Source organism: Takifugu rubripes, chromosome 7 (genome assembly GCF_901000725.2).
Source record: "Takifugu rubripes chromosome 7, fTakRub1.2, whole genome shotgun sequence".
NCBI classification, from domain to species: Eukaryota; Metazoa; Chordata; class Actinopteri; order Tetraodontiformes; family Tetraodontidae; genus Takifugu; species Takifugu rubripes.
In genome coordinates, this window is record NC_042291.1 from 6,956,629 (window position 1) to 6,976,897 (window position 20,269).

General features: G+C 47.5%; 1 protein-coding gene across 1 annotated transcript; it reads left to right on the forward strand.

The window, feature by feature from the left end:
* The first annotated feature begins 62 nt into the window (after positions 1 to 62).
* LOC115250528 (protein spire homolog 1-like) lies at positions 63 to 16,603 on the forward strand. Its single transcript, XM_029839363.1, has 17 exons — positions 63 to 618; positions 2,576 to 2,604; positions 5,770 to 6,000; positions 6,396 to 6,521; positions 8,516 to 8,590; positions 8,742 to 8,906; positions 11,204 to 11,290; positions 11,418 to 11,547; positions 11,848 to 11,889; positions 13,336 to 13,493; positions 13,584 to 13,677; positions 13,849 to 13,990; positions 14,077 to 14,215; positions 14,300 to 14,370; positions 14,468 to 14,495; positions 14,616 to 14,908; positions 15,088 to 16,603. The coding sequence occupies exons 1-17, from the start codon at positions 261 to 263 to the stop codon at positions 15,341 to 15,343; spliced, it is 2,424 nt and encodes an 807-aa protein (XP_029695223.1). The 5' UTR covers positions 63 to 260; the 3' UTR covers positions 15,344 to 16,603.
* Positions 16,604 to 20,269: the final 3,666 nt, after the last annotated feature.

Genomic DNA, 20,269 nt, shown 5'->3' on the forward strand with positions numbered 1-20,269 from the left:
GTTATGAGTCATGTGATAAAGGAGTGCGCCTGGATCGCTCGGTGCTGATGTGAGACACACGCACACAGCGCACACAGACGTGCGCACGCAAAAGAAGGCAATAATCACCCCCACCGCCTCATGACCGCCGCTCATCCGTGACCCTCGCGGGGAAATCAGCCCCGGTGCCGCCGCTGCAGAGGGAAGCCTCCATGCCTCCAGGTCCTCCGGCCTTGGACCTGCTCTCTTCATCGGGCCTCCTGCGCTGACATAATGAAAGGATGGCCGAGCGCCGCCGCGGGGACCAAACGGGGCTGACGGATGCTGCTGCGGCCGCTCACCGGGAGGAGCAGCGGCGCCACCACACGATGAATTCGCCCAACGAACCCACCGAGGACTGCCTGTCGTTGGAGGACATCTTGAGACTTTACAGTCAGCCCATCAACGAGGAGCAGGCTTGGGCCGTGTGTTACCAGTGCTGCCGGACGCTGGCGAAGGAGCAGCGGGGCAGGAGGAGATCCTCCGCGGCCGCCACCACCGGCGCGTCCTCGGCGGCGCTTCCGAGGAGGATCTCCGGACCGGGGGATGTTGGGATACAGAAAGACGGCTCCGTGAGGGTGGAACACCAGGACTGTGAAGGTAAAACCTTATTAAGAGGGAATCCGCCTTAAAACAGAAATCGTGGCCATGACGGAGCTGAGCTCTTGTTGTGGTCCTCACATATTCCGACGGGATTTCAAGGCCCATGCAGGCACTTATAATGAGAGTATTTATTTGAACCTAATGCCCACCAGCTTCATTTGCACCAAGATGTAAAATAGTGTTCGGCTTCTTCACACTTGACCCCATCACCAGTAAACAAAAGAATACCAGTGGAGACCCCCCACTGCTCCCAGTCTCATGGTTCTCCAGATGTTTTCACTGATTTCCCCCTCTTTGAAGGCACGTGCATGTATAATCCTATCAGGAAAGCAGTCTGATCAAATATAGGTGTGTGTGTGTGTATGTGTGTGTTTGTGTATGTGTGAAAACACGTTCAAAACGCACGTAACACAGATCTGTTGTCAGCCTCTCCGTCCTCGTCTGTGATGGATGAGAGGACGGCCTCAGGGACGCTGGACGTGCGAGACAGGGCCGTGCTGAGTCAGTGGTTTGGATTATGATTTAATAAATGCAGCGAGTGCGTCGCACAATCAAGTTTCCTGAGCAAATCTGAGCGGCACAGCTGCGATGATGATGATGATGATGATGATGATGCTGAAGACAACGCCGATGATGATGCTGTGGCCTGTAGGTCTAGTTGCTCCGCATGAATGGGATATTTTTAGGCGCACGCCGGCAACCATCACAGGGGTGGAGTCCGGGCTTTTATACCTCTCTTATTTAACTGTGCAGACTTCCCAGAGCTGCTTAAAGGTGTCAGACAAAAGGAAATAACATTCAGTGGGTCCTTTGGCAAAGTTCTTCAGATGAACAATCCTGACACGAGCAACCAAACAAGATGGAGTGGCCGAAGGACCACTTTACATTTAAATGTATCTAGTTTCGAGGCTCAGTGCCAGATGAGAGGTGCGCTCTGATGGCTACTGTAACGTCTCCCATCTAAAGCTGTGAAAGCAGCAGGATTGTGGCTCTTCCCTCACGTAATGTCGGCATGTTCTCACATCTCACTTCGACGGTTTGAGCGTTGCCAGCCGTTCATTAGCGGCGTATATAATTGGCTCCCGACAGATGGACGGACTCGGCTCCATTATTGAGACGCCAGAAAGAGAAAGACGTCAACATCCAGCACAAGGTTATTGTTTGTTTTTATGATCCTCGGGGGAAATTCCGATCACCATGAGGCATGCTGCATGTTTTCCCCATCGACGGTTCTTGTACAGGTACAGAAGCGCCACTGTCCGTAAGCGGACGTGTCACAAAGCTTCCTCGTGGAATTCAGACCTTCTGACGCCTTGGTGATGGCAGAGCTGCGTGTTTCAGTACAAAAAAGGCTGTTTGTTCACATAATGTGTCTTCATGAGGTAAAAGCTGGGCTGGGGAAACATCTAACAGGGGGATCTTTTCTCAAGGGAACACAATCACGGGGTTTTGTCGTCATTGGTCACAAGGTTCTCTGCGTACTACAGCAGCTGGAGATGAAGAAGCATTTTTTATTAACACTGGCCCAGTTTCTTTACTGGATTTTACTCACCGACCCAGTTTCACTATAGAAGAGGGGTCCATAATAAAATCCAAAATGTGTCAGTGTACAGCCACGCCCTCCTTAAACTTAGACTTATCACCTCTGACTTTTTTTAGGTGGTTGATTTATTGTAATTTTCTTGGCTGGTTGGAAACGTCTGTTGGCATTTTCATTGACTTTTTTTCCGTCGGCACACTTCAGACTGAGCTTTTCCCCTGAAGATTGCAGTGAAAAGTGGCACTGAGGACTCAAACAAGGCCATAGTGCATAAACCATACGCTCCCCTCAACCTTCAGATGCATTAGCCGGGCTGTACTTTTTCCTGCAGACATTGTGATCAGGCACGTGTTTAAGCTGCTTCATGCTTACAGCTGCTGTGTGTCTGACTGGTGCTTTCCTGTGTCCCTGCAGGTAAATACAGCCCTTGCACAACAACAGAGGTGAGTAACTGCGCTGTAAATCTGCTTTACTTCCATGTTTTTCCTGACCACATGCTTGGAGAGATTTGTGCTCCGTGCTACCTTAGAAATGTTTTGCCCAGAGCCAGAATCTAATGAGCTTAGCTCTGCATAAAGACCGCTAACAGGACCAATAAGCTGGCACCTTAAGTTCAATATTGGACTTTTAATAGCATCTTGATAATAATAAGAGATTCCAAGATCAGAATCCATCTTCGCTTTTCAGTGTGATTTTAAAATAGCTTCAGTTGGGTTTTGGATGTAGTGCATGTATCGCAACCTGCCATTTTCCACTGTGCGTCTCCAACCGTCGCCCACATTACAGCGTCGAGTCCTCCAAACTCACAGAGGGTTGCTGGACTGGGCGACAGCTGGGACGCCATGGAATAATTGATGTGGGAATGTGATGAGAAAGGAAGCGTTCCTTTGTTTTTGTGCTACAGTAGTACTCTGTGGTGGATCCGGAGTCTGCCAAAATGATAATTTCACCAATACTATTGATAATTCACGTAGGGCTGCACATTATTTGCTGGCTGTCGTTGCCCCAGGGGCTCTGGAGCGACGTGGCTGTGATAACAGACGGACTGTGCAGGCAGAGAACGTGAAACTGCATAGACAAAGCTGCCTTAAGCAGCTTTGCACTAGAGATGAACACTCACAATTCAAAATCACTGTCAAAAACTGCTAAGTTGTGGCAGCTTTTTGCTGCTTGACAGCATTAAATCCCTCTCAGGCGTTCTGCACGTGTACGGTGTTGAATTAGCTTAAAGCTAGATGAGCACAGGCAGCCAACGCTGGCACACATTATCTGTGCATCACTTCTGTGTGGACTCCATGTGGCCGTAAACGTCGCTCTGGCTCAGAGCAAATGTGCAGTGTCAATGATCCCAGTGGTAATTCTCCTGTTTTCAGTCCAAATAACAGAGAGCAATTCACAAGTAGTCTCAGAATTGTTCTAGGTTGGGCCTGGTCACGAAAAAATGTAAAGACGTGCACTCCATGTCTCTCTCAGAGAAATTTCCTGAGCATCACTAGAGATGGAGTGAAGATAATGTTATTAGGTCCAACAATTTTGCTTTTAAACTGATAAAGACTCAATTATCCAGACCATCCTTTTGATCAGGTTAGGTTTGTTGGATGCCCTCCATCCTTCCACGATGGTCCCCTGATATTTTACAACCGGCAGCATTGTTTCCATATTGATTCATTAGATTTATTTTAGGGTAAGTGGATTCCCTTCAGTTTAACTCAGATACTGTGGAGGATGATGCCTGATGCAGTGAGCCACTATTTCCACGCCTTTTTTAAATTTTCCCTGCAGTTGCTGCCTGCCTGCCTGCCTGCCTGCCTGTCTGTCTGTCTGCCTGTCTGTCTGCCTGCCTGCCTGTCTGCCTGCCTGCCTGTCTGTCTGTCTGTCTGTCTGTCTGTCTGCCTGCCTGCCTGCCTGCCTGTCTGTCTGTCTGTCTGTCTGCCTGCCTGCCTGCCTGTCTGTCTGTCTGTCTGCCTGCCTGTCTGCCTGCCTGTCTGTCTGTCTGTCTGTCTGTCTGCCTGCCTGCCTGCCTGCCTGCCTGCCTGTCTGCCTGCCTGCCTGCCTGCCTGCCTGCCTGCCTGCCTGCCTGCCTGCCTGCCTGTCTGTCTGTCTGCCTGCCTGCCTGCCTGTCTGTCCTGTCTGCCTGCCTGCCTGCCTGTCTGTCTGCCTGCCTGCCTGCCTGTCTGTCTGCCTGTCTGCCTGCAGTTACTGTGGTCCAGACAAAGAGGTGGCATTCAGCCATTCCCTGCCGCAGGAACCTCAGCTCTAATGTGTTGTGGGAGGGTGGGTGGGTCTGGTCTGGATCTCTGTTTCCCACCTCACCTGTCTCCTCCCCCTTGACCCCCTGATGTGCCCGCCTCGTCGCCCCCCCCCCCCCCCCCCCCCCTTGCTTTGATCAGTGATTTTCTCCAGTGTCTCAGGTCACCCCCCCCCCCTCCTCCGGTGGTTTCTGTGCTGTCTGGCTTCCTCCCCTGGAACTCTCCCATCAGTCCTGTCTCAGTGTTCAGAGCTGCAGAATAATCCCCAGTGTGACTTCTCACTCCCCCACTCTTGTTCTTTGGTTTAGCTTTGGCGGCGGCGCCTCCATCGACCATAAATGTGCTGTACCGAAAGAGCCAAAAACTGCAAGCAGCAAAGCTAAAATAGTATTTTGTATATTTATATATACAGACACATGCACACGCACGCACGCACACAGACACACACACACACACACACACCACACACACACACACACACATGTATTTAGTTTTCCATTAATATTTTTAGAATTTATCTTATTGCACGGTAAATTCGTTAATGGAGCAGCCCATAAGACTTCCTGTCTTGAGCATAAAGCCAATGAGTGCAGATAAAATGGATTTGTTTCACAGCAGCATCCTCAAGTATACAAAGTGGGACAGATAAGAAGTGAAATCCTGTTTGTGAACTCCGAACCTGATTGATTAGTGCTGACGAGGAATATGAATGCACACGTTCCGGTCCACGTTTGTCACACCTGATCAGTGTGCTAAGGTCGTTATGAACCATGTCAGTGTGTATTATATTTGATTTCTGAAAGGGCTGTGGGAGGAACTTGCCTCACTAGTTGAGGTGTCTTAAAATAACATAAGGCAAAAATACCAAAAAACAAATCCTTAAAGCTGCTAAATCAAGATTCAGGTGAAAACCATTTTGTTTTGCTTTTCAAAACCCAAAACTAGCCATCACCATTATGGCGGTGACGCCTCCATCTTTGGTTCACGTCAGTTATCGTAAAGCTTCTGCCGTAGTGGCTGAACTCTAAGATCCCACCGGCCTTTAAAAGGCCGATTGTATCCACAGGAACCCATGTGAGACGTGCAACCATGAGGCCGTTTTGCTCTGTGTCAGTTGATCACAAGATCAGTAATCTGCCTCTAGTGTGAATCTGTCAAAGCCTCTCAGGCAGCCTGTTTGCGTGCGTGAATCGGGTGATGGAGGGAGTTCTCCCTTAAAGGTCGAGTCGGGAGGTCAGGCACATCACAGCTGTTCAGGACAGAGGATCGTTTTACGTAACAAAGACACAAATCCACACTTGTTTTCACGCAACGCACGGAGAAGGTGAAGAGGATCCGTCTGATCCGGTGCTTTTCCAGGTGATCGAGTCTTTGGGGATCATGATCTACAAGGCTCTGGATTACGGGCTGAAGGAGAATGAGGAGCGGGAGCTCAGCGCTCCTCTGGAGGAGCTCATCGCCTTCATGACCAACATGGTAGAGGCCGAGAGGGACGCCTGCCCCGACGAAGGCTACGAGGCCACGGAGGAAGAGGATGAGATGGAGGATGAGTCTGACAGCATCCCCAGTGGCTACAGAGACATCCTGCAGGTACTGAACTCTCTTGTAATAAAGGAAACTAACATCATCTTTTGCATACATCGAACCCTGATTGCGTTAGTCTAGCATTCCTGATAACACACAGATACACACACACACACACACACACACACACTCGTAGTAGAAGCTAGCTGTCAGTTACTGTTGTCATCCAAGGACTTCTCACCCACCACTGACCCACTGCTCTTTTACTCTTGTCGCTGCTGTAGACTGACCGAGGTCACAATGTAGCTCCGCTAACTCGCATTTGCTTCCTTAATACAGATGAACAGCATTGTTGTGAGTGTGAACGAGAAAAGATAAAGCTCAAACGTGAATGTAAACACCCAGCTTTTAAACGCCATTGAGGTGAGGTGCGTTTTGAAAGTGTGTGTGCTCTCTCACAGCTGTGCACATCTCATCTACCTGCACTGTCAGATGCCACCAGTCACTACCAGGCCGTGTGTCGGGCTCTGTACACAGAAACCAGGGAGCTGCACACCTTCCTGGAGAAGATCAAGAGTGCTAAAGAGGTGGGTTCCTCATCTCCCCCGTGGTCAGAGGCTGTTTTGATATTTGCAAATGGAGGTTATGACTCTTAATTGTACCTGACGCCGCAATCAGTGCTGGGCAAATGGAGAACAAACGTGTATGGTGTGTACCTAACTCCAGTGTACAGAGCTGGATGGTTAGGAGGCAGAGAGGCGGAGAGTGCTGACCTCTGTGTTAACTGTGTGACAGAGTGGAGAACATCCGCTGATGTGAAGGCGCGTCCATGGTGACGTCCTTGAATATAACAGTCAATGGACACGACCTCAAAAAATGGTTTTGGTTACTTATTTATAACCAACCCCAATCATCTACGGGATATTTAACAGCTGAATACCTCATATTTAATAAGGTCACACGTGGTTCAGGTTGTTGTTCAGATGCTCCCGTCTGAGGTGGCCGTGTGTGACGACACGCCGATGCTGCCAGGGGCTTCTAGGTTCTCACAGCTGATACTCACGACATGATACATAATCCCTCTGAGGTCTGGTTTTGCAAGGTCGGTCTGTGTTTTCAACTCGTCTACATGCCACAGAGGATTAATTCTGCTTTTCTTTTGCCGGTCATGTGTGCGCACAGTTGAGGCGGAGGCCACTGCTGCACTTCTGATGCTTATACTAAATTTGTATCTGCTCAGAGTCTTAAAAATGACATTTTCAATGGGCAACGGGCTATAATTAAGTTAAAAACCTGAAAAATCCCTCACAATGATTTGTTTTCCCATTACCATACCAAACAAAAGTGAGTTATAATTCCTTAAGTGTGGCACGTCATTCTGGGGGCTGTGAGCGTGAAAATGTGGGAGTGTTTTGGTTGTTTTCAGGCAAAGGTCTGAAGCTCAGCTGTGACTTGGAACGTTTCCCATGAGAAGAGAGAGAGAAAGCGTGTGTGTGTGTGTGTGTGTGAGAGAGAGAGACGACAGGGTTCCTTCCTGGTATGCACTGATGCTGCCGATGCCCTTTCAGTGTGTAATGCATCTGAATGAATAGAGGAGCGGTTGCGTAACTCTCTGTTAGCAGAGAGGACTCACTGCGGGGCAGAAAAGGCTAAAGAAGAGGACGTGTGACGGATGACAACACTTTTAACCTGAAAAACAAAGCAGTGAACCCTTTCAACACCATGGTTACTATTGTGATTACAGTTTCAATGCTAGGAGAGACCTTTAGAACCAACTGTGTGTAACCTTAACACCGTTATCCATTTAAATGAAATGCACTGATTAGGCCAAAATATTGATGTTTTCTATATTTTGTCTCTGCAGCCGGATGAGCATTTCTTTACAGAAATGACAGATACCCTATATACTGCGCATTTTCTTTTTGTTTAAAAGAACGAGCTGTCGCCTCGTCTGCTGTTGGCCCAGTCAGTTGTGTTTTAATGCTGTCCTTTAATCTAATTTAAGTTTTGTGGAATTCAAAGAACAGAATGAGATGTAAAAACAAAGGAAATCTGATTTTAATGTTCAGAGGAACAGCGTCAAACACATTTTCAGCCCCCCAGAGAAGCTGTCAGTCAGCCTGTCAGTGTTTTGCAACACACTAATGACCTCATGTTGTGCAGGTTCAGGTTCAGACGGAGGCCAGGATGGACGCCGACAGCTAACTGGCGTAGACCTGTGTCATATATAATGGGAGTAAAACAAAACGCTCCCTTCCACAAAAAACGGGTTGCGTTCAAGATCAATAGACATCTTCTGCTGTTCTCTGACTCCAGACACATGCTCAGCTGTTGCCGTGAGCGACCGTTCAAGCAACCCCCCGCATCATTTTACACAGCAAAGCCTGAGACGGCCCTGCTGTGATGTCACCTGATACCTTTGTTGTCAAATCAAATCCAGGAAGTGACCTTCCCCTTCCTCCAGCCTTGGATGCATGTCGAACGAGATGTTGCTCCTGTCGGAGAAAAATGCTTCATATTTCATTTTAGCTCCTTCATTTCCTGGGCGTTAAAATATTGAATCTCCATCTCTCACATCCAGAACCTCCGTAAAATGGAGGAAGAGTCATCAGGAGAACCTGGCCGAGACCTGAACGAGCTGCAGAATGCTGACTGGGTAGGTCTCCAGGCCGCCGCCAAAATTCGTTTAGAAAATAGATTTTTTTTTAGCCCAAGTCAGTTGTTTCGATCACTGTGTGGTCATTCATTCAAACGTGTAGTGCTCAGCAGCTCCCCCTCTCTCTCATGTTACCCCCCCACACCATCAGGCTCGGTGCTGGGTCCAGGTGATGAGGAACCTGCGGGATGGAGTCAAGCTGAAGAAGGTGCAGGAGCGCCAGTACAACCCTCTGCCCATCGAGTTCCAGCTCACCCCCTACGAGATGCTGATGGACGACATCAGGTCCAGACGCTACAAACTGCGAAAAGTCATGGTCAGTGTGTGTGTGTGTGTGTGTGTGTGTGTTCATGCCTCAGAAAGTTTTGTTTTATTACTTCCACCAAAGAGGTCATACAACAGTCGGTGTCTGTGAACAAAATACCTCAAAACGTTCTGAACAGTTTTTACTGAAATTTTCAGGAAATGCTGACAATGGGTCAAAGAATAGACGATTATATTTTGGTGATGTAAGAGTTGTGTGACGGGGTGGATATGGACCCAACAGCAGTACACTTGAGCTCAGGATCAATTGGTCAGCAGCAAAACAGCAAAAACAGTAGCAAATTCGGATGTGATCTGCGATTTCAGGAAACAGTCTTCTTCAGACCAGTGGCCCAAAAGGAGCCTCTGGGTTTAGGATTAGGGGAAGGGAATGGGTTTACTCTTGGTGGAACGGCCGAGGGGAGGGGTCCAGAGCCGGGCGGCAAGGCAGAGGTACCGATGAGGGGCGAGCGGCAGACGAGTCGAGGCCAGGCAGAGGAGTCGAAGCCGGGGAAGCAGATTATAGCTGGAGCCACGGAGGCAGAGTGCGTGGTCGGAGACAGGAAGCAGGCAGGTTTCCTGGGGAACAGGCGAGGCGGGCAGGATGAAGACAGGCAGGTCTGGGATGAGCTGCAGCGGAGCCGACAGGTGAGTGGAGTTGGCCTGATGAGGTGGGAGTGGCTGACAGGTAGAGTGGAAAACTACTGAGGGCAGGAAGCAAGGAAAAGTGTTGGGGTTCACTTTTTCCAAAATTTTAGAATCCTGCTCCAGACCCCTTTCTTTCTTCTTCTTTTTCTCCTTCTTTTCAATGTAGTTCTGATGAAAGGAGGAATTGGTTTTAGTTTTCACATCCACACATTTAAACTTCCAAAACTAGGAGTGACGGGACAAAACATCTGCGGCTGCTTACCCAAAGCTGCTGGAAGTTCTCTTGGAAGCGCTCAGTTTCCTGCTTCCTCTCCTCCTCTTGCTGTTTGCGCAGGGTCTCTTGTTCGTGGAGTTTCTCCTCCAGCTCCGACTGGTGGTTTCTCCACCGCTGAGCTTCGGTCTGCCAGGACTCGATCAACGTGGTCAGCTGCTTCTTCAAGCAGTCGTCCCTCTCTTCCCTCATCCCTCTCTCAAGCTGCTGTCTCAGCCTCTCCTCTCTCTCACGCATCTCACGCTGGTCCTTCTCTTTCTCCTCCAGGAGCTTCCTCTGGAATTCTTCCTGCACGCCAATGAGCCTCTGCCTCATCCACGCCTCCATCTGCTGTTCTTTTTCTGAGAATTGCACTTTCAGAGCCTCTTCTTTCTTGGAGAGCTCTACGTGGTCTCCGTGCTCCGGACTCTGGTGGCTGTCATTGGTTCCACTAAGCAACTTCTCCTCCAGATCAGAGCACTTCTCTTGGCTGACTGTGAGATCAGCCCTTGCCTGGTTCAGCTGGGTCAGGGTGTCCATATGAGCCACTGTTCTTATCTGGCGCCTTTTGGTGCTCCGGCTCAACTGCTCGTCCTTCTCAGCCAGCTGTTCTTTTAGCTGCCTGACTTCATGCTGAAGCTCCGTCACTGACCTCAGCAGCTTTTTGTTCTCTTCCTGTATCTTCTCCATTGGTCTTCCTGTTCTTACTTTTTTTTTTGTTTAAAATGTAGATCACTTTAGCAGCTTCTGTTATGTTATGCTGTTATGCTGTTTCACTAACACAAGTAGATAGTTTAAGTATATTAGGATTTATGTTTAGGACTAGAGTTTTAGGCTTTGATGTTGTGCCTTTAATGTCCTTTTTTGTCAGGCTTTGAACCAGGCATGTCCAAACCCAGTCCTCGGGGGCCACATCCAGCCGGGTTTTCTGTCCTACCAGGCTGGAAATGCATTCAGTGGGATAGAAAACCCGGCTGGATTGTGGCCCTCAAAGACTGGGTTTGGACATGCCCGCCTTGAACCATTCATCATCAGAGCACATCAAAGACAGTGTTCTGTAGAACCAGCCAATGTAACAGCAACGTTAGTGGGAATGCTAGTTTTGTTGTTGTTTGTTTCTCCAATTGTATTTAATCTTTTAGTTGAATATTTATGTCAGCAATTAAGTCATCAGAAATCTACCCCCAATGTGCCTACGACACATCAACTGAAAGCACTTTCTGACTTTCCTGTCTTGTTGAAGCGTCTGTGGTCCCACTCAGTTGCTCTAACTTCATTTTATTCAACATTTAGAAAAAGCTCAGTGTGTTCTATATTGATAGATATAAACACCATGAACATTTCTGTCCGTCACACATTGATCCACATCAGAAAGATGAAATAAGATATTGTATTTCTGTTGTGTTGTCAAGGTGAATGGAGACATCCCTCCTCGGCTGAAGAAGAGTGCCCATGAAGTTATCCTGGAATTCATCCGCTCAAGACCTCCACTCAACCCTGTAAGCTTCCCTTTATAAAGAAGAAACGCTCGCTTTTAACTTTCTCGGGTTGCTTGTTGATACACATCTGATGACAGACGCAGCCGGTGGCGCTCATGCAACATTGTGCACGTGCTCCCTGTCGCAGGTGTCTGCTCGCAAACTGAAGCCTCAGACGCAGCCTCCTCCCACGCTGCACGAACGCATCCTGGAGGAAATCAAAGCTGAGAGGAAGCTGAGGCCCGTGTCGCCGGGCGAGATGCGCAGGGCAAAGCTGGGTACGAACGCACACACGTGCACACGTGGACTTAAACACACAAGCTTTTGTAAAAATGTCCAGCAGTGCTTAAATTACAATTGGATCCCTTTTGTGTACACTGCTAAAAGTGGCAGATGGACATGGTTTCAGTTCTAGTGATACCAGTTATTTTCAAAGCTGTAACATGTACGTCACACACCTGCATGCACGTTGTCCAGTACAGGCAGCAGGTTTATGGGATAAAAAGCTCAAACCGGTGTGATTAACCTCTTGATGCCAGTCGATAACCGTCAAATGCCATGGCTGTTTCTCGTTGCAGTATTTCGCCCACTTAGCATGTCTTTCAGTTTTGACGCGTCAGGTAAAGTGCACCCCCCACCGCTGCTTACCTGACTTCTGCTCCCTTATTTTTTATGCCCCCCTACCGTCGTTGTGGTCTGCTGTCTGAGCCCGCGCTCGCCATCCATCCATCGATCATTCATTCGAACGCTCCCCATTTGTGGTTGGTGGTCGGCTGATGTGACACACCGGTCAAGTTGGAGGAGCCCGTTAAAGGTCGACTGACCTGACAGTCAGTTGGTGAACCTGGGAAAAAAATCATAGTACAGTACGCCAAAAAAAAACCAGTAAGGAAAAGCAAGCTTCATAAAGAGGATTAGACATGATGGTATTTTTATTGCTATTTTCAGTCTTCAGCAACCTGCGAGCGGCCCAGAATAACTGAGGAAGTATAAAATTGTGCTCATTTTTTTGCTTGGCATGGTGATAAATGTGCACAGGCAGCAAAGCCACCAAAGAGCCTTCAAGAATCATCAGCAGAAGACTCTTTTGTGACCCCAGTGACTTTGCAGAGTTTAATTAGTGTGCAGATGGATCAGAGCAGAGGCTGATCTGCTTCACGTTATATATCTGGATGATCTATGAGTATAAGTGAATTCTGCTGAGGCGGCCAATCAAAGTCCTGTTCCTCCTGCCGAGGCTTGTGTATCCTCACATCATTTAGCGCCTCACACCCATTCATTCATGCTTCAGAGAGTCTGTATGTGTGCAGACGTGAAGGTCCACAGTAGAAGTCCTGGGTTGAGGGGGATAAATGAGGCTCGTGAGGTAATGAGACAAATGAGGTAATCCTGTGATCTTAATAAAGGAGGTGTCCCCTTCCAGGTTTTGGCTTTACTCGCAGTATGCCACAGGATTTGTTCCGCACTGGAGTAGGTAAAGTATGAGCTGCCCTGCCTTGAAGGGCCTTGTTGACCCATAACCTCACGGTCCTGTATGTCTGCTTCCTTGGCTGTGAACCAATGTAATATGTGCATACTGAGTCCAGGACAGGAGCGAAGAAGGGAAACTCTCTGATCTGTCACTTCCAGCACTTTCCCCACCTCTGTGTAAACCCTCTTTACAAATTATTTTGCACCAGCACCAGCTTCAGCCAGTTGGAATTTGACCTGTTAGAGATTCAGGCCCACTCTAGTTTTGCAGAGAAAAGGTCATTTCCAATAGTTCTATTGTGGAGTTTTCATCAGGCATCCATGCTCTGTGTAACACCAGGCTGCCTCCCCCCAGACCAGCTTAACTCACCCTGCCTCATCCTTCTCCAACATTAAGGTGGATCTAAAACCTCCTCATATACACGGAATCTTTGACATCACATCGAATTAGATTTGGAAAGTTGCTTCTCTCCAGAGGCTAAAAAAAGAACCATCTACTTTAGAGGAACAGTTTATATGAGGAGATGTTTAAGATTCATCTTGAGTTTTTTCCTCCTCCTTTGTCTGCCTGACCTTTGCCATGTGGGTCTCTGCAGATGAGTTCAGTCCCTACATGGGCAGGAGGACGTCCAGCACTCTTTCCCTGGCCAATGTGTCCTCTCTGGCGGAACCCTCCGGGTCTCAGTCAGTACCCCAGAGGAAGAAGCTCCTGAAGGCTCCCAGCCTGGCCGAGCTGGACAGCTCCGACTCTGACGTCAGTCCAAGTTTGAGCCTTTGGGGCTGTTTTTTGCTTGTCGGCTGCGCCGAGTGAAAGGTGGTCAAAATGTTTGTGCTTCTAATCCAGGATGAGTTTTTAGGACGCACATCAGTCAGCAGCTCCAGCGTGGCGACATCGCTGATGGATGATACGTCCCCAGAGTCAGCAGTGGGGAAGAAAAGTGTGTATACAGGCCGTTACAGTCCGTAGACATGATTAAGGCAATCAGAAAGAAAATGCTTACACAATTAGCCTGAAATATTAGCATTTATCTTCTACTAGAAACTGTTAAAAACCTAAAATTTTTTAAAATTCATTCTGAAGATTTTATTTGTCCTCCTTTGAACACCAGCCCCCCCCATGTTCCTGCCCATTTCCTCGACACCCCAGCCGGAGAGGCGTCAGACCCCCCAGAGGAGGCACTCCATCGAGAAAGAAACCCCGACCAACGTCCGCCAGTTTCAGCCGCCCACCAAGCAGAGTTCGAAGTCGCTGGTGAGCAGGAGGGGGGGGCTTTCAGCTGCTGTCTGTCCTGGTTGGGTGAAATTGGAGGCATATCTGATGACTGTGTGTGTCGGTGCAGGAGGTTCTGTTTCCCTGTGGAGTGTCTGTCCCTGACCGTGGAGGAGGTGATGCACATCAGACAGGTGCTGGTGAAGGCAGAGCTGGAGAAGTTCCAGCAGTACAAAGACGTCTACAACGCCATGAAGAAGGGAAAGGTGGTTTTTAATGACACTCGTGCTTGTAGCAGAGTTTGAATTGTTTTCTTCATCATTGAGTTTATGCTTTTTTTTTAACCGCAGCTTTGCTTCTGTTGTCGAACCAAGAGGTTTTCCCTCTTCACGTGGTCCTACATCTGCCAGTTCTGCAAAAAGTAACACATTTCAGATTATTGTCAACCTTCAAAGACGCAAATAATGATGAAAATAGTCTAATTCTGCATCCTGTCGTCTCTTCCCTTTTCCTTACAGGCCTGTGTGTTCACAGTGCTGCAAAAAGGTGTGTTGGTTATTATTTGTTTTGCAAATCTTGTTCTAACTGGGATCCATGTCCAGTGGTGATCCTCTTCATATTCCTTCTACTCAGTTGTCATTCTGGTTCTTCTCCCCTGTCTCACAGATGCGGCTCCCGTCTAAACCTTATTCCAGCTTACCCATCTACTCCATTGGCTCGACAAAAACTCTGCCCAGGGACAAGCTCGGCGCCATCGCTGCCGTCGGGCAGGCGCTGTCTTCGGCCGGAGGGTCTGGTCTGCCAGGACTTGGAGACCATGTTGAGCCGAGCACATTCAAAGGAGGCAAAACAGAAGCATCTAAAGGAGCTGGAAAACCCACTGGATCTGTAGGTGCTGCCAAATCTGAGAAATCCTCCACGAGCCAACAGCGCCATGGCATTCAGAAGACCATGTCCAAGTAGAGCAGCACCCACAGCTGCTCAGGCTGTACATCACAATTAAATGGATTCAAATATCACTACAGTATGTTTATAAATGACAGTAAAAGTTAACAAGCTGCCATACAGACTTGCAACACATGTCCAGCAGCTCAATGCAGAAAGACGTGTTCTAATCCCTTTTCTCTCTTCCCTGTAGGTTATCAAAACACGGCTCCCTCAAATCTCACGATGAACTGGAGCTTCCTCCCGAGATGACGGAAGACTGGGCCAGCATGGAGGTGTGTGTGGACTGCAAGAAGTTCATCACTGACATTATCGCCTCCAGCAAGCACAGCCTGTCACTGGCCAACAAGCGAGCTCGCCTAAAACGCAAGACCCAGTCCTTCTACCTGTCTTCCTCTAAAGGCAGGGAGGAGTACCGGCCCTCTGAACGGACGATCAAGGAGATCTAAATGTGATCTTCCTCCTGCTGCTTCCAGCTCAAACGGCACAATACTACCATGATCTGAGCGCTCTGTACAAATGGCCTGCAGCCCTGATGGTGAAGAGCTCCTGCAGGCTGCAGCCAACCACAGCCCTGCCTGTGTTTATACTCCTATCAAAGAAAATCAGTCGCTTGTTGCCACCGCTAACGTGAGGATGGACGACGAGCCTCTCACGCCTGCGCTACCAAAGTGAAGCCACTGAATCCTAGTGTGAGTGCTGCCATGTGGTGGCGATGAGCGTGTCAGTCAAGTTTAGAGAACCTAACGGACCATTAAAACCAACTTAATACAACAGCAACAGTGTTGAGAACGCATTCTCCATCACAGATACGTGTTTGCAAGCCATACCAAACAGGAACTTCCTGTATAAAAGTGCATCTGGTCAGTTATTATGGGTAATAGAGCAGCATAACTATATTTTTACAGTCAGTCAATACAATGAAACTGTAAGACACCAAGTAATTATACACAGACCCATTCATGGAAGTGGAGATGAAGGAAAAGTAAACCGTGATCGTTGCAGTGAAGGCTGTGATGGCTGGGACTAAAACTGGCATATATCTGCTGGAATATTTGGGTCAGCGTGGCTCGAGTTCTTCACAACGTGAGAGCAGGTGCTGCTTCCTCCCTTGACCTCACTTTTGGAACTCTCGCCATACATTTTTATATGATATTCACGGTGGCCGCGCGATGGAGGGATCATCTCCGTCCTCCCCGATGGCACAAAACTTTGCTCCAAACCAACTCACACATGACGCAACAAGCACAAAAATCATGTGACGTGTCTTCGGCCCCCTCAGACTGGAGACACAAGCTGCCAAGAGATTGAGAAAAAGGTGGAATATTAAAGCTGTGCAGTTTTGTGGGGCTCCTTTTATTATTTTTAAATTCACGTATGCAGTCAATGATTGTTCAGTGGTTTGTTTTATGATGACTGTCTTCACGTGCCGCCTTTAGAAGATCTGCGCTCTGTTCCTTCTCCCCCAGACTTTGTGCCAAACTCAATTTTATTCCCTATTTTGACAAAAATAGTCTAAGATCACCATACCAGTTAAATAATCAATTTATAAGGCATTGAATCTGCTTTATTGTACAGATGTGGGTGTGGCTGATATGATCATGTGACATCATTTCCCATGATGCCCCTTTAAAGCAGTTAGCATGACAGGAGAAAGTTTTTGCAGTACCATGTCGGTGCTTTTTTTAAAAATTATTATTTACAGATATCTTTTCTATACAGTAAATTAAGATTTGTTATGAAATGATGATCTTACAAGATTAACATTCATGTGTTGGTTGAACAGACAGGAAAGAACAACACACTACCTGATCATTTAAAACACGTTACGTTAAACGCGCCTTCATCGTTCCTCTCCAAAATTGAGCCTCATTGTTGCTTCATCCTTCATCTTCCTCTCCAAGATGTTTCTGCCTTAAGAACTGTTGTGATCGTACGTTGAACAGTCGTCTACTGCAGCGTTATTTTCTGATGGTTGGTTTGAAGATCAGCTGCCTGATGGGTGTTGCCTCTGTGCTCCTTGGGACACTTTTCTGTGTCTGAGGGGGAACCTGCAGGGGAACAATGGAACGTCCACACCAGAGATTTCACAGTGTGATGTCATCATGCATGTACTACAGTGTAGTCTCTACCTTTATCCTGTGTACATTAAATGCTGTAGAGTGCAACAAATCTTGAGTACAAGAATAAACTGTAATGCGGTACTGATCAGTGTATCTATAGTCAGCTTAGAAACAATCATGGGGGCAACCAATTAAGTTGTTTAGTGGAATATTTTTAAAATTAGGATCATGTGACCTTTTTTTCCCCCTTCAATATTCAGTCGAATCTCTGTGGTAATTATTCATTTTGCTGGAGATGGACTTAAAAGGATGCACTGATTGAATGGTAAAATGACTAGCACAATAAAATATCAATGTATTTTAATTATAACAGAAAATGGCAAAAATGACAGAATGCATAAAATAAATGAAAGCAGATACACATGGGGGTGTGAACACCTTCATCTTCTGCTGGATTCAAAGAGTGTTTGCATTTTTTACATTTTTAAATAAGGATGCAAATAATTTGAGCTGTCTGAAATTATTGAATTACAATATTAATGGAAAAACTCACTTTAGGATCCCACAATTATGTTGTGAATTACTTCAGCATAAAAAAATCCCCAAAACTAAAAGCCATTAGATACATAGAACATTTTTTCCAGGACAACTTCTGCATTTATGAAGCCCCGTGATTTCAGGAAACAGTCTTCTTCAGACCAGTGGCCCAAAAGGAGCCTCTGGGTTTAGGATTAGGGGAAGGGAATGGTTTACTCTTGGTGGAACGGCCGAGGGGAGGGGTCCAGAGCCGGGCGGCAAGGCAGAGGTACCGATGAGGGGCGAGCGGCAGACGAGTCGAGGCCAGGCAGAGGAGTCGAAGCCGGGGAAGCAGATTATAGCTGGAGCCACGGAGGCAGAGTGCGTGGTCGGAGACAGGAAGCAGGCAGGTTTCCTGGGGAACAGGCGAGGCGGGCAGGATGAAGACAGGCAGGTCTGGGATGAGCTGCAGCGGAGCCGACAGGTGAGTGGAGTTGGCCTGATGAGGTGGGAGTGGCTGACAGGTAGAGTGGAAAACTACTGAGGGCAGGAAGCAAGGAAAAGAGTTGGGGTTCACTTTTTCCAAAATTTTAGAATCCTGCTCCAGACCCCTTTCTTCTTCTTCTTTTTCTCCTTCTTTTCAATGTAGTTCTGATGAAAGGAGGAATTGGTTTTAGTTTTCACACCCACACATTTAAACTTCCAAAACCAGGAGTGACGGGACAAACAAATCTGCGGCTGCTTACCCAAAGCTGCTGGAAGTTCTCTTGGAAGCGTTCAGTTTCCTGCTTCCTCTCCTCCTCTTGCTGTTTGCGCAGGGTCTCTTGTTCGTGGAGTTTCTCCTCCAGCTCTGACTGGTGTTTCTCCACCGCTGAGCTTCGGTCTGCCAGGACTCGATCAACGTGGTCAGCTGCTTCTTCAAGCAGTCGTCCCTCTCTTCCCTCATCCCTCTCTCAAGCTGCTGTCTCAGCCTCTCCTCTCTCTCACGCATCTCATGCTGCTGGTCCTTCTCTCTCCTCCAAGAGCTTCCTCTGGAATTCTTCCTGCACGCCAATGAGCCTCTGCCTCATCCACGCCTCCATCTGCTGTTCTTTTTCTGAGAATTGCAGTTTCAGAGCCTCTTCTTTCTTGGAGAGCTCTACGTGGTCTCCGTGCTCCGGACTCTGGTGGCTGTCATTGGTTCCACTAAGCAACTTCTCCTCCAGATCAGCGCACTTCTCTTGGCTGACTGTGAGATCAGCCCTTGCCTGGTTCAGCTGGGTCAGGGTGTCCATATGAGCCACTGTTCTTATCTGGCGCCTTTTGGTGCTCCGGCTCAACTGCTCGTCCTTCTCAGCCAGCTGTTCTTTTAGCTGCCTGACTTCATGCTGAAGCTCCGTCACTGACCTCAGCAGCTTTTTGTTCTCTTCCTGTATCTTCTCCATTGGCTTCCTGTTCTTACTTTTTGTTTAAAATGTAGATCACTTTAGCAGCTTCTGTTATGTTATTCTGTTATGCTGTTTCACTAACACAAGTAGATAGTTTAAGTATATAAGGATTATGTTTAGGCTAGAGTTTTAGTCTTTGGTGTTGTGCCTTTAATGTCCTTTTTTGTCAGGCTTTGACAAGGCTTTATGGTTTTGTCAGGCTTTAAAAGTTTTAACCGTTCATCATCAGAGCACATCAAAGACAGTGTTCTGTAGAACCAGCCAATGGAACAGCAGCACTACAGGGAGTGCAGAATTTTTAGGCAAGTTGTAATTTTGAGGATTAATTTTATTATTGAACAACAGCCATGTTCTTAATGAACCCAAAAGACTCATTAATATCAAAGCTGGATATTTTTGGGAGTTGGAGTGGGGCTTTTTTAGTTTTAGCTACTTTAGGAGGATATCTGTGTGCAGGTGACTATTACTTTGCGCATAATTATTAGGCAACTTAACAAAAAACGAATATATACCCATTTCAATTATTTATTTTCACCAGGGAAACCAATATAACAGCTCAACAATCACAAATATACATTTCTGACATTCAAAAACAAATCAGTGACCAGTATAGCCACCTTTCTTTGCAAACACACTCAAAAGCCTGCCATCCATGGATTCTGTCGGTGTTTTGATCTGTTCACGATCAACATTGCGTGCAGCAGCAACCACAGCCTCCCAGACACTGTTTTCCCTCCTTGTAAATCTCACATTTGATGAGGGACCACAGGTTCTCTGTGGGGTTCAGATCAGGTGAACAAGGAGGCCATGTCATTAGTTTTTCTTCTTTTAGGCCCTTTCTTGCCAGCCAGGCTGTGGAGCACTTGGATGCGTGTGATGGAGCATTGTCCTGCATGAAAATCATGTTTTTCTTGAAGGATGCAGACTTCTTCCTGTACCACTGCTTAAAGAAGTGTCTTCCAGAAACTGGCAGGAGGACTGGGAGTTGAGCTTTAATCCATCCTCAAGCCGAAAAGGCCCCACAAGCTCATCTTTGATGATACCAGCCCATATCAGTACCCCACCTCCACCTTGCTGGCGTCTGAGTCGGACTGGAGCTGTCTGCCCTTTACCGATCCAGCCACGGGCCCATCCATCTGGCCCATCAAGACTCACTCTCATTTCATCAGTCCATAAAACCCTAGAAAAATCAGTCTTGAGATATTTCTTGGCCCAGTCTTGACTTTTCAGCTTGTGTCTTGTTCAGTGGTGGTCGTTTTTTAGCCTTTCTTACCTTGGCCATGTCTCTGAGTATTGCTCACTTGTGCTTTTGGGCACTCCAGTGATGTTGCAGCTCTGAAATATGGCAAAACCGATGGCAAGTGGCATC